We start from the raw sequence: 15,315 nt of genomic DNA, 5'->3' as shown, positions 1-15,315 counted from the left end.
TAGTATAATGAGACATAAAAACATCAAATTATACCAAGGCATGAAACATCATAGTATAGTAAGTCATAAAAAAGTCATAGTATAGTAAGACATAAAATGTCATAATACTGTAAGTAAAAAAAAAAAAAAAAAAAAAAAAAAAAAAAAAAATAGTATAGTATAGTAAGCAATAAAACTTCATAGTATAGTAAGGCATAAAAACGTCATATTATAGTAAGTAAAAAAAAAATCATAGTATAGTAAGTCATAAAAACATCATATTATAGTAAGTCAAAAAAAAATCATAGTATAGTAAGTCATAAAAAATCATAGTATAGTAAGTCATAAAAACGTCATAGTATAGTAAGGCATAAAATGTCATAGTAAATTAAGTAAAAAAAAAATCATAGTATAATGAGACATAAAAACATCAAATTATACCAAGGCATGAAACATCATAGTATAGTAAGTCATAAAAACGTCATAGTATAGTAAGGCATAAAATGTCATAATATAGTAAGTCAAAAAAATCATAGTATAGTAAGGCATAAAACATCATAATATTGTAGGTAAAAAAAAAATCATAGTATAGTAAGGCATAAAAAGTGAAATTATAGAAAGACATAAAAACGTCATAGTACGGTAAGAAATAAAACAGCATAGTATAGTAAGACATAAAATGCCATAATAATGTAAGTACAAAAAAAAAAAAATTGTATAGTAAGCAATAAAACGTCATAGTATAGTGAGGCATAAAACGTCATAATATTGTACGTAAAAAAAAAAATCATAGTATAGTAATGCATAAAAAGTGAAATTATAGAAAGACATAAAAACGTCATAGTATGGTAAGAAATAAAACAGCATAGTATAGCAAGACATAAAATGTCATAATAATGTAAGTAAAAAATAAAATAGTATAGTAAGCAATAAAATGTCATAGTATAGTAAGGCATAAAAACGTCATAGTATTGTATGTCAAAAAAAATCATAGTATAGTAAGTCATAAAAACGTCATAGTATAGTAAGGCATAAAACGTCATAGTAAATTAAGTTAAAAAAAATCATAGTATAATGAGACATAAAAACATCAAATTATACCAAGGCATGAAAAATCATAGTATAGTAAGTCATAAAATGTCATAATATAGTAAGTCAAAAAAATCATAGTATAGTAAGGCATAAAAAGTGAAATTATAGAAAGACATAAACACGTCATAGTACGGTAAGAAATAAAACAGCATAGTATAGTAAGACATAAAATGCCATAATAATGTAAGTAAAAAAAAAAAAAAAATAGTATAGTAAGCAATAAAACGTCATAGTATAGTAAGGCATAAAACGTCATAATATTGTAAGTCAAAAAAAAAAAAATAGTATTGTAAGTCATAAAACGTAACAATATTGTAAGTCAAAAAAAAAATCATAGTATTGTAAGGCATAAAAACGTCATATTATAGTAAGTCAAAAAAAATCATAGTATAGCAAGTCCTAAAAACGTCATAGTATAGTGAGGCATAAAACGTCATAATATTGTAAGTAAAAAAAAAAAAAAGGTATAGTAAGTCATAAAACGTCATAGTATAGTAAGTAAAAAAAAATCATAGTATAGTAAGTCATAAAAACTTCATAGTATAGTAAGGCATAAAATGTCATAATATTGTAAATCAAATAAATTCATAGTATAGTAATTCATAAAAATGTCATAGTATAGTAAGGCATAAAACTTCATAGTATAGTAAGTCCAAAAAAATCATAGTATAATAAGACATAAAAACATCATAGTAAAGTAAGGCATAAAACGTCATAGTATAGTAAGACATAAAAACGTCATAATATTGTGAGGCATAAAAACATCGAATTACAGCAAGGCATAAAACATCATAGCATAGTAAGTCATAAAAATGTAATAGTATTGTAAGTAAAAAAAAAAAAAAAATCATAGTATAGTAAGTCAAAAAAAATCATAGTATATTAGACATAAAAACATAATATTGTGAGGTATAAAAACGTAAAATTATACCAAGGCATGAAACGTCATAGTATAATAAGTCATAAAAACGTCATAGTATAGTAAGTAAAAAAAAAAAAAATCATATTATAATAAGGCAAAAAATCATCAAATTATAGCGAGGCATAAAATGTCATAGTATAGTAAGTCAAAATAAATCATAGTATAGTAAGTCATAAAAAGTAAAATTATAGAAAGACATAAAAACTTTGGTGACTCTGAAATTTCTTTTTTTCTGTAGCACCACCATGAGGCTTACATTTGTGGTTTTGAGTCAAATGTCTTGATAATTATTGACATCAGATTTTGTATAACCAGTCATGCCCCCCTCAGGATGAATTATGAATTTTAATCACCTTGCTGATCCCCTAAATTTTCAAATAACATCATCAGGTCACAGTTTCAATTTGTCCAATACTGACAAACCTGGTGAACATTATAGCTGCTAAACATTAGAATTTTTGCTTTTTGTTTAGCTGCTGTGCAGCCTCACAGAACTGTTAGCATGGTAGACTCCTATTCTAGTTTTAAAACACACAGTATCTCCACATGCAACCAGCTCAGTTCTAACAGTTGGGACAACAGGTTTCTACCATCTAATGTTCCCTTTTGTTCCAGAGCTGTGGTGAAGTTTTTCATTGATTCATTTGTGCTGATGATGCTTAAGAAAACATCTGGTTCTAGAGTAGATTTAATGACTTTTGAGATGATGTCAAAAAGACCAAAAGGGGATGAAGTTGCGATAAGCCATGAGGGAATGTGGACTATAACACATCTGGGAGAGACATCTGGGTAGATTTTACATAGTTTTGAGAATGATTGAGCCTGTGTAGTAAATTTAATCAAATTAAACTCTAGCATTATTTAAACATGTAGCATATGCACTCAAACCCTTCCCCTCATATGTCATGATGTCTAGGAGCACTGTGTTCAGAGGAAATTTTTATCCATTCATCGGACACAATCAGCTTCAAACAAAGTGACAAGATATTCATAGACGACTACTCTGTACTGAGCACCTGCGATTTTTCTTACTGCAAATGAAATGTTGTGAGTCTCTGTTAATTTTGCACTCATTCATACAGTTGTAAGTAGAGATGGAGGGATGACAGCATTCAAGTACACATCACAAAGACTGTGGCTCCAAGTTACCATGACCTCAGTGCCTTGAAAATACAGTCAGTAAAGCAGGCAGATGCAGCAGCGGAGGCCTGCTGTCGCAATCACAAATAGTTTAGATCCTACACTCAATCAAAATGTCTTCTCTTGATGAAACGTGTTGAACCCATTAAGGGTTCTAAGCATCCAAGAAACAACTGAACTGGAAAAACTGCACCTAACACTTCTATAGGTTTTAAGATTTCCCTAAGTTCCCACATTTTCATGGTAACACAAACCATTAGTACTATACTGTCCACTTTACATTTAGATTTGATAATTTGATGAGTCGCTGTGTCTGTCTCCACAGAGATACCCTGAATTATATCTGAGAGGAACTTTTTTTTTTCCTCCATCCCTTTACTCAAAGATTCATGAATATTTCATCAAGCAAAGTGCACTGGAATCTAATTTGCTCTGTGTGTGTGTGTGTGCTGCATTTGTGATTAAGTGTGTGTCTATACACATGCACACATTTACACAAACAGCATGTGAGGAAAATGATAGTTGTTGGTTGCACACAGCACAAAAAGGACAAGAAATGTGGCAATCTGCTGTTTCCTCTGTCCTCATTTGGTGGTAATGAGAGCGCATACTAAACACATGGGAAAGGGATGCTCATTCCATAAGACATGCTTTGAATAACTGAGCAGCACTTTTTTTTTTTTTTTTTTTACTGTGTTTACTGCTGTCCAGTTAAAGCAAACAACTGCAGCTAAAAGGCGTTTTTACCGTGACTGAGGGTGGGATTGTGATGCAGCTCGTTACGTGATTACAGCAGGCACAAAGTAGCTGTAATCTGACTAAAGAGAGCTTTTCTGGGCATTATGGCATTCATGCAGTAATGTGGACTCTTTGATACACTCCCTTCAAAACTGTGTGTGTAAATAAGAATTCAAGACAGCAGTGCGCTTATCTGAAACTACCAGAGTTGAAATACTAACTACAGAGCACTCATACCTCTAATCAGGGACACAAAATACAATCCATTAAATTTGTTATTCTGTCAGAAAATAATTACGTTTCTATCTGCAGTGTGGATGTGTGTACCTCATGCATATTTTTGACCAGGTGTATGTACAGTTTTCTAGAGTAAACTGTGTGTGGTATGGTGAAGTGGAACCGCAATATAAGTTGAGATCAATAATCTAATATATCTAATAATAAAATATGATATGTTTATGTTGTTGACCAGTTTCACCTATTGTGTATGACTTTTGCAGTCTGTACACAGATGTATAGTGTAATTATTAACCTTGGGCTGTGTATTTTCCTTATCCTGTCCTTTATTGAAATGGTTGATGTTGATGATTGAGATGACTATAATAGTTTACAGGTGCCATACAGTAAGTAGCGTAAGGACAGCTGCTCAGCCATTGACATCTAGTAACTAAAAGAGCTGGCAGAAGTGTTGATATAAGAAGTGATAAAAGGCATGTCGACATACATCAATGGCTAATTGGGTGAGTGGAGATCAGGCTTTTGCACAACTTTTTTCAAAGAAGGCGTATATATATTTATGCCTTTGTGTGTACACAAGAGTTCTAATTGTGAACCTGCACAGTTTTATGCATCTGTCCCCAGAGTTATAAACAAAAACACAAAGTGCTTTATAAAAAGAGTCACATGACTGCACAGCACCAAAAACTCATCACTTGCTCCATGGCCCACAGCCTGACTGTCTACCAAACTGAACTGAGGTACACTGAGCAGTTTTTTAGTTTCCTTGTTAAACAACACATACTGTACATATGGTAGCTGGTTAGCTTAGCTTAGCATAAAGACTGAAAACAGTTGGATACAGCTAGCCTGATTCTATCTGAAGCTAACAATAGCCACCTTTATTAAAGACCTCTACAGCTCAATAATTTACACGTTATATCCGTCAAACTCTGCAACAAGGCAAATAAGCATATTTCCCAAAAAAATGTTAAGCTATTTGTTTAAAGCATTACTGCCTTAGTGATGGTGATGATGTTGATCTCAATGTTGCTGCTTAAACACTACAGTGTGTCCATCCACCCGCAGGGAGGAATATTTGTTTTCTGGCTGCAGTTTGTACAGTGACTTTCCGCACTGAGACCTTGGACGACCCAGCATGGACTAATCTTATTTTGAGAGGGATTATCATTGTTTGTGACGTAAAGGTCATCCTGTGGGGTACTGTCCTCGCAACGTGATTTGTGATTGTGTAAACAGACAGAAATGCTACAGCTTCATGTCCCTAAATCAGATCACTATTTTGGAGGAGATGTGTGTGTGTGTGGGGGAATAAATCAGAGCATCGATAAAAGCTGCTTATATCATGCTATCGAATTTGGGCTTGTCATGTTTTAGGATCAAACAGTAAATCCACACAAAAAACACTGAATCCCAGTTTGCCTGTGATTGTGTGTGTGTACTGTACACTCATGAACATGACTGTTTTATATTTCATCCTCACCAATGCCCAACTCTGCGGCTGTTTCCTTGTTCAGATAGCTGAGCTCTGGTCCGTCAATGTTGTTGGCTTTAAAGTTGCCGACAAGCTCCTCCAGTCCTTCCTCACGCAGCCAGGTCTGCACATCCTGCTCCGACCAATCAGCAACCAGTAGCCTGGAGTGACCCGGCAACTTCCTTCCTGCAAAACACACAACAGGAAGGGAGGAAGTGCTCTGTTATTATACCCCCGTTTCCTGCAGCAAAACTTATCTGATGCAAACAAACAGCTTCCCTCACACTCCACAGAAAAAGGACACACTCCCTCTGCGGCAGTACAGGAGTGACAATTAACATTCACACACATGCACATACACGCACAGATCCCTGATCTTGCATACAAGCATGTGATGGAGAAAAGGAAAGAAAATGAAACCCAGGGTTGTGTTATTTCAGACTGTGCCAGCATGCGGCTCATCAACCTTCACATGACACCATGCAAGTGAGCAGCCATCATTTATCATACAAGGCTGAGATAAACTAGTCTGTTGTGTGCCGGCCCCGTTGATGACACCTCACAGCAGCCTCACGGTTCCCATCGCCCGTCATTAGCCGTGTGAAGGATAACCCTGAAGCCTGGGAGGTGTAGCTCATTGCCATTACCATTAGGTTTCACCCTCACCTCTTGCTACTTCAGCTAGCTTAAAGAATTCTCAGTCAATGAATATTTTCTTCCACAAAAGATTCTGTCATGAATGCCAAAATGCAATTTGATAAGCCCCTAAGAGCCTGCCTATGCTTGAGAATGTCGAGAAGAAAAGAAACAACCTTCAGTCAAATTATAAAATGTCCTGTGGCTGCAATAATCCCCCTGTCTTTACAAACATTTGAATCTCCGCTTGGTCTATGATTCATTTCTCTGTCTAGGATTGTTGAATGTAGACCTTCATGTGGCGCTACAGGAAAAGTCAGAAAATTTTGAGGCTATCCATCCAATAGTTGCTGAGATATTTCAGTCTGGACCAAAGTGGTGAACTGACTGACTGACTGACTGACACAAAATATGTACTTATTCATTCTGCGCGACAGTGAGCAGAGTAACACCACCTCCTCTCTGCTTGATAGTGTGTGGAGTCTTCCAGTCTAGGAGGCTGAGTCATGGAAACACTGTGCCAAAAGCATGAAAACCTCAGAGCTTCGCTGCAGACTGGGACAGCTCACACTGCAGTGTTTAATTACTTGGACAGATGCACATAAGAAGCTTTCTTCATCAACTCCATTCTTCACAGCTTAGAGGATAAGGCTGATGATAGTCTGTTTTTCTTACTGTCCAAAAATCCCATGAAAAGGCCCAAACCAACAATGAATTTATTCTACTAATAAGCATTGCCTGTGTAGCCGAAGCCTGATGTAGCTCATTTCTTTGTGCCATACTGTCCTCATGGTCTAAATTTAACGTAGAAGCAGCGTTTTTACACACCACATATCTGGAGGACTGCTCCAACTCTCAGTTCATATAAAACTTAGAGTTAAAGACAAATCTGTTTTCCACTGCATTTTATTAAAGGCTCTGTCTACGAACACACGTATTCAATCACTCTGGCTGATTAGACCTTTAGTTTGGTTAAAGCCGCCAGGTAGAGCTGTGCTGAAAAGCAAATAAAGTCACCAAATTCTGAACACCAATAAGAATGATGACAGTCTAAGCTGTCCTCGCCCTAAAAGGTGAACAGCAACAAAATTAACAGGAGAGTGAGGGAGTGGATGGTGTGTGCCAATATATATCATCATCAATCATCAGGAAGATACTGTACCTTGCTTCAATTTGTGAAGTTTACATGCGATATCAGATGTTTATTAAACTGTGACTTCACTCATCTCAATGCAAGTTATTGTGGAATTTCCTGTTTGTATAAAGTGGTTAAGTATGTTGATTTTTTTTGTAGACTAAGTGCTAAAACAGTAAACTGTAATGATTAGTGTGTAATACATACTGTGTAGAATTATCATGTAGTAGGGATGTGGGACTACGCTACCGACGGCCACGCTGCCCTGAGAAGGAGGTCTCATTCGGCAACATAAGTGGAAGGGTCTACTTATTCAGATCTCGCACAGCACTCATTTTTACCTCATTTAAGTTTTCACCCGGGTTTGTCAGAAGGAATACGCAAAAAGTACTGCATTGATTTGCACTGAACTTGTTGGAGGGGTGGGGCATAGGCCAGGGAAGAACTCATTTTGGGGCAGATCTGGATCATTTACTATGAATTTCTTTTTTTTTCTCTGAATTTTGGTGAATGTTGTTTGACATTGGATGTCTGCACTCTGAGTGCCCCTTCTAGTGGGTACTGAGTGACGATGCTAACATGCTAACATGCTAATGTTTAGCAGATATGTTTACCATTTTCATCATCTTAGTTAAGCATGTTAGCATGCTAACTACTATTTAAAGTATTTTTGCTCTAAATTCTGAGGGGGACTAGAGTGTGTGTACCAAATTTCATGGCAAACTATACAACAGTTTTTAAAGTATTTCAGTGTGGACCAAAGTGGTAGACTGACTGAGCAGCACTGCCATCTGTAGGGTCACGGCGTTAGCATGGCTAAAAACAACGGTGCCTGTTTTGGGAGATTACGCCGCCTCTCTGGAAATGAAACTATATTTTGTCATTCGTTGTTTTACAATACAGAAGAAACAAATAGGCTTGGAAAATAACTGAGAGACAGACTTGTTGGTTTTGGGCTTTTTGTGGGATTTGCTGACTATAAGAAAATACTGAATAATGCCAACCTTATTCTTTAAAGTCAGACAATTGCCATTTCATCCTCATTAGCTTCGCCAAAACAGAGGCTTTTCTTTTTTGGGTTCACAGAAAAGAACATACAGTTTACCAACATGACACACAATCACAAGAAAAGCCCTCCGTCACATGCAAGAAAGACAAAACAGCTCAAGACAACAATAGCTCAAAATAAAAGATCAAGACATTAAATGATCGAAACACCTGTACCAAGACTCTGGTATCTCAGTCATTCACACACACAGTGCAAATTAAAATAAAAGAGCAGTGCTTTTTAGCACAAAGAGCACTATGAATCACTATGAAGAATTCTAAGGGCAAAACAGAGCAATGCATTTATTTACCTTGGCACACTGTCTGTCTTGATTCAGCAGCTGTAGGAAAACATAAAAGGGAATAAGTTTAATATGTGAAAAGAAAGTAAGAGAAGAGTAGCTAAAGGAAAGAGGGGGGTGCTAAAAAAAAGGCAGAGCTTCACTGAGATGGAATTTGCTTTGTCAACAATCAACATCAGCCTGACTAATAGCAGATGAGGGAGCTTCCCTGATGAAGCTTCAAGGCCTCCAGATGTCTGATGATTGCACCTTTTCATTTACTATTCCAAATGTTTTCTTTCAACTTTTTTTTTTTTTTGAAGAGGATTCACCTCCATAACAACAGCTCTCTGAGGCTCAGTGGTAGTTTGCCCCGCTGCACCAATAAACATCAATCACATCCAGACACCGCAGCCAGACAGCAATACACATGTAACAGGAGCTTCTCTCGCTGGATATCTCCCAAAACACTCTTTTGGGGGAAGCTTTGGCGCTCCAAATGTTTTCTGGGCTTTGAGTCACTGCTAACAGTCTGTTTTAAAAAGACGAGTGATTGTGCATTTGTAGGCGCCAACCTAAACAATTCACTGCTAAGTATATACCAGTTCTGCTATCTCCATCTCCTATTCTCCACACGTTCACTGTTCTGTCCATGGAGCCGGTTGCAATCCACGGCTTGGTGGGAGACAGAGCTACAGCAGTCACGTACCTGCAAGGTGAAGGAAGAGCAGCAGAAACATGAAGGGTGTGTATAACAGAGTGAAACTGGTACAGGAAGAGATCGGCTTTAGAAGTCAGGTTTCCTCTTTTAAAAAAAAAAAAAAAAAAAATCAAGTCTTGGATCGTACAGTATCTTAAAACCCTTTCAAGCACTTCAAAGTCCTCTGCCGGTGCCTACCTGTGGTGCCACTTCAATGAAAGCAGCGCTGAAGGATATACTATTGCATCACTGCACCCAGTGCTTCTGGGAAAAACTAATCAAGCAAAAATCACACGTTCTGCTCCAAAACACTGGGACTCCTATTCTGATAGCTGTGGAGATTGCACAGCGGTGGATCAGGCCATTTACCTGTTGTGTTGTTTCAAAGTGTTTAGCAGGGTTCCCAGGTTCTGTAAACAAAGTACAAACAAACATGGATAAGACAGGAATGTTTGGCATCTCTGTGTTTACAGCAGTTGGGATTTTTTGAGGCTTTACTTACCGCGTCATATATTGCAACACTTTTATCCACTGAACTGTTGAATAAGTAGAGAGTAAACAAAGTCAACTTCATTTGCAGAATCCATATGCGAGCATTTGCATTATGGAATAATAAGTAAAGAAAAAAAATCTGGATTCTTGTCAAACAAAAAAAACAACACACTTTTTCAAACGTTTCTACAGTGCTAGAAACAGAGCACAGATTAACCTTCATTATGTTTGAATTAAAGCCAGAAATGGCAGAAGGACCCAAACAGAAGCTATATACAACAAAATACACTCCTCCTGTGGCTGACTGAGGGAACAGCAGGACCAGTGCCGAGTAGTGGCATCTGCCGCTTACAGCTCAGAAAAAAAAGGAGCATTTTGAAGATGGAGAGATTAATTTAAATTTAATTTGTTCCAAATGACCTTACAAAACATAAGCCTGACAGACACAAAGGTCAGAATTTTCATCTGCCGACCCAGGAGGTTGCCACTCACAGATGGAAGGGCAAGAGGAAGTCATTTATGTGTTTGTGATGATGAGTGTGTCTTACCCTGAGACGACCAGATCTCCGTCAGAGGAGAAGGCACAAGACAGGACTGGAGCTGAATGGCTGGTGAGTGTGTGAAGGAGCGTCATGATGCAGGCTGAGGGTCAAAGACACACACACACACACACACACACACACACACACACACACACACACACACACACACACACACACACACACACCAAGAGGTCAAAGTAAAGTTGTGTCTGTATTTGTTCAGCTACCAGCCTCCTGGAATTTGTCCATGAACTGACCAAAAAAACCTCAAATTGAGTCTCTCACACAGATGTGTTCAGACACCCACACACTGTACACACACAAACACACTGACATCAAAGTGCATCACTGTCTGGATCCCCACCGTTACCCCACAGGCTGACAACACAAAACTTTTTATCAATACCTCCTTCCCTCTTGCTGGCTCAGAGCTGTGCCACCTGCTGACAGCTGCTTGGAAACAAAAGGTTTTTTTTGATGGCAATAAAGCTGTGGTATTCATAGCCTAAGAGACAAAGACACTTCTCAGGAACAATCCACTGTGCTGTGCTTCTGCTGTATGTGCCAAAGCTAATTGGTCTGTAGCAGCATTTAAAATCATCAGCCTGTAAACACACATCTTAAATAAACCCTCCCCCTGCTCCATTAGACTAAAAATAGTCTTTTCAGGCTCTGTGGAAGGCTGATTTGTTATTTTTATGCATATTTATGATATGAAACAATTATAGGTGTGTAAGGAAAAACAACACATTAACTGCGTTATTAACTCTGACAAAATGTGACAAATGTGATGTGTGAACAAGAGGCATCAACACATACTGCCGGGCAAAAGGAAAAGGTCGCAGAACTGATAACATTAAAATTCTGACCCACACAGCTCCCAAGTAACCCTGGAATATGACTATCAATATACAGGGCTTACAAAGTAAGCAGGGACTAGAAAAATGTTCCACATCAACGGCAGACACATCAATCCCAGCTTCAAAATTGGTCCCTTGCTTCACTGAATCATTTACACTTGAGTCTCTTTCTCATAAAACACCAGAAGAGGGGTTCAAGCATGCAGTCCTTTTGCCAAGGCAAGATAAATGCACATTTCACAAAGGCAAGCCTGTTGCAAGCTCCTCCACAGAGAAACGCAGCATCTGAAAAACTGTGCTTTAAAGAAATTAAATGAGGACAGACATTGTTCTTTGTCCTTCTACAAGCTGCTCAGATATGAAAAAAAATCCCCATGGACCACAGCAAGTCACAACGTGGGACACATCCATCCATCCATCCAACCCCCCCCCCAAATGGCAGTTACCACGGCAACACATCTTATGAACTAACAATGTGGTGTATTCACAGACGCTAAGAGAAATACAGTTTGTAGGCTGGTTACACAACCTACGAGCATACACGAAATGTTCTTGTTCTGCCATCGGCCGTACAAGATATAAATGTCACAGTGGATATATGCACCTGACCCCCCCCCCCCCCCCCCCCCCCACACACACACACACCTCTGCTGCTGTATTACAGCAGAATGTCTTAAAGTGATACATTATTAATGAGTGAGACTGCAGCTGATTTATTCCACACACTAATAAAATTCTTCTATTCTGCAGAGATTTCAAGGTTAAAGCAGTCAGAAGGCTCTCTCTCTCTTTCTCTCTCTCTCTCGATGGAGTGATGGGAGTTTTCGGTTGAGGAAGCGGGCAGAGGGGCCTACCTGCTCCTTCACGCTGGGAAACAATCCATATTTTCAGCTGGCTGTCCTGTCCACAGGAGGCCAGTCGAAACTCCACACAGCAGCCATCTGCAGAACAAAAAACAGCCACATTCCCACTCTCTGGATGTTCATGCTCGACTGAGTTTAATAACAAGAGACGACAAATACTATCCGACGGACTGTTGGTGAACACATGGCAAGCATCTTTTACAATTTAAGTGGCCTAAATACAGTGTTTGGTTAGAACCAGATTTTCATAACATTATTCATGTGATTTTTATTCCCAAACAGTGGCACAAAATAAACACTGTGAATTTCATGTTTGATTCAACAGGTTGCTTTTAACCAACTGCCAGCTGTGAGAGATCTCAGTTTTATCTGTGCTGGGTAGGTTTATAGTATGTTATCCAAAATGAACAGGGGCAGTAAGTCGTGAAACTGAAACACTTGTTCAGTTTGGAACTGAATTTGATTAATCCACCAAAAAAAGACAACGAATAACAGCTGAACTTTTCCACTGCTCATAGTGAGGTCCGTGAGAAACTCAGACCATTAGAAAGACGCACTGCTGTTGAGTTTAAAGGTCCACCTACTTTTTCATTACTGATATTCTGTTTAAAATGATTAATCAACCACTTTTTTCGCCACAAAAAACATCTACAGTTCTCCTTCAAATTGCTTGTTTTATGTTTCATGTTTGGCATTTTTGCTTGATAGATGACTTAAATAACTGATTTTCAAAACTGTCTTCTCTAAAGACCCTTATACCCTTTAAAAGACCTCTCTGAACTCACCAACTTCAAGCTGGGGTGCAGCGCTGCAGCAGGTCACTCCCAGGTCATGGGCGTCCTTCTCAGCATGCAGGAGGCTGATGTCCACATCCCACAGTTTAAGGTCTCCGTTGGTGCAGCCAGTCACGACAAACTGACCACACGGAGAGAAACAGCAAGCCACGACACTGGCCTCGCTTACGGAGCTGCATCTGTGAGGGAAAACGTTATGAACTGCAAGATTTATCAGAAAGGGAATTTAAAAAAAAAGAACAGGACGTGATCTAGAATAAGCAATTCTAGTTTAAAAAGTAGCCCTTTGAAACAAACTTGGATTAGGAGTCCTGAGTTTAGTTAGTGTGGGTGGGGATTAAAAGAGAAATTCTTAAAAAAATAATCTTCATAAAATGTTTTTGAATAGACAAAGTTTTATTAACTTATTCCATCAGATTTACTGAGTATATTACTCCTGTTAACAAAAACTGGTTTAGCTGGTTATGCCATTTGATCTTCATAAGCCCACATGTCTCTATTGACAACAGGAACCTGATGTTAAACCTGCTTTTATGTAGTCCTGAAGTAATGTTTTTGTAAAAGAAAAAAACAAAAACAAAAAAAAAAACAGGCTCCGTTAATAAATGACTAGACTGTATTAAAACCCATGTCTGAGAGGGCAGTTTGAAGTCGAGTTGTTTAAAGGCCTTGAAAATCATTTTTCTTTGTCAATGAGCATTGTACTATAAGAAATAAGATTCTACATTAACACAATACTTAGTGTTAGTATTGATGTTAGAACATTGTTCGTGATTTATTTATTTTTGTCTGTGCTCTGACTGACTCTGTCTTTGATGGAAATGATTTGATGTCACATATTTCTGTGAATTAATCAGTTTTACAGTTCAAGGTAGAACCCAACAACTGTTGTGGGATGACTCCATCTGCTGATGAAGGATGCAAGATGTGGCCAAAGCTGCATAAAAATCCAAGTAAGTGGAGCCTGTTAGTTTTTTTTGTTTGTTTTTTTGTTTGTGTCAGTTTTTTAATTCGAAAATCAAGAATGAACCCTCAAGCTAAAGTTGTGAGGTCGTTTGCCCATGTTAATATTTTAATTTGTTGGTTCCAGATTTTCACATATGGATTTGACGCTCTTCTTTGTCACGTACCAAAGCAAACTGATCCTTGTTTTTTTGAACTGCAAGTTGTGACGGACAGTTTATGCACACACACAGCAGATTTCCTTGGTTTTTGGGCGTTAAACTGTTCATAAATAAGATAACTTACCTTGATAGTTGCTTATAGCAGTTCTGAATGTTTTCCAAAGAAAAACTTAACACTTTCAGCAAGACCTCAGCAGTGAACTGGCTCCTGCTCTGCTGAATACGCACCTGTAACTGTTGATTAGCTTCACCTGCGCGTTAAACTGTACCTGCGTAATGTCTTGGAAGGGAAGTCCCAGAGGGCCACGGTGCCATCACAGGCCCCTGCCAGCACGAGGGAGGAGTCTAATGCCAGTGCGCACACTCGGAGCGGGCTGCGGCTCGGGTGCTGTAACACCGCTACCACCTCACCTGTGCCCGAGCTCCACACGATGACGGATCCGTCTGTGGAGCAGCTGAGCAGGAAGCTGCCACAGGAGCTGAAGCAGCAGCAGTGAACCCCGTAGCCATGGCCCGAGAGAGGAGAGAAGGGAAGCTCCGAGAAGTCCGCTGTGTTATAAACACGCAGCGTTTTATCAGCGGAGCAGGTCGCCAGGAGGGATGGAGAGAAGGCGCAGCCGCTGAGCTCGTCTGTGTGGTCTCGCAGAGTGCAAATTATTGACACCATTTTGTGACCGAGATGAAGTGGTGGCGCCACAGTTGAGGCAGTTCACTCGCAAGGTGGCGCAAAACGCTCAAATATGCGCCTGTGAAAAGGAAGCGGCGAGGAGATGGCAAGCGGCAGACTGTCAGCTGTCAGTTTGACGGCACTGACCTCTGTCTGTGTCTCTCTTGTAAAGTACTTCCTGTTTCACCACAGCTATAAAGTCTGTTTATCTCAGAGATGTCATGTGACGATGAGTTATTGAGTTACACAATGTTCATAGTCCAGTTTTTTTTTTGTTTACTGCTTGAAATTCTTTTTACAGAACAAACTTGTTTTCAGTGTATTTAAGGAGAGAAACCTCATTATTTTACAATAACTTGCTGATGAATTGACTCTAATCCTAAAAGTAAAGATACAGTACAAGCCTGACACCTAAAGTATTAATAGAAGCATTATTTGAAACAAATTATTTTAGGGATAAAAAAGTAAAACCCTCCATAATCCTCTTTTCAGTGGAGCTGATTTTGTCTACTTTATATTCTGTTAGGCTATTAAATCCATAACAATACATTTTTTGTATATTTAAATGTGCCGAGTACTCAGTTACTGCAGC

The 15,315-nt window shown here is 38.4% G+C and overlaps 1 protein-coding gene across 1 annotated transcript; it reads right to left on the bottom strand.

The window, feature by feature from the left end:
* Nucleotides 1–5,591: 5,591 nt before the first annotated feature.
* LOC111654537 (WD repeat, SAM and U-box domain-containing protein 1) lies at nt 5,592–15,022 on the bottom strand (the record flags this gene model as incomplete). Its single annotated transcript, XM_023405597.2, has 9 exons — nt 14,326–15,022; nt 12,924–13,111; nt 12,130–12,216; nt 10,422–10,515; nt 9,884–9,917; nt 9,751–9,791; nt 9,284–9,390; nt 8,712–8,741; nt 5,592–5,768 (listed from the first exon to the last, which is right to left on the bottom strand). Coding segments are annotated over exons 1-9 (1,156 nt in total), but the record flags the coding sequence as incomplete, so codon positions are not given.
* Nucleotides 15,023–15,315: the final 293 nt, after the last annotated feature.

Source organism: Seriola lalandi, unplaced genomic scaffold, assembly GCF_002814215.2.
Source record: "Seriola lalandi dorsalis isolate HSWRI2012SDOR001 ecotype SW California unplaced genomic scaffold, Sedor1 jcf7180002054279, whole genome shotgun sequence".
In the NCBI taxonomy this organism is placed as follows: domain Eukaryota; kingdom Metazoa; phylum Chordata; class Actinopteri; order Carangiformes; family Carangidae; genus Seriola; species Seriola lalandi.
Note: the sequence above shows the minus strand (reverse complement) of the source record. Positions and strands in the feature narration are given on the sequence as shown.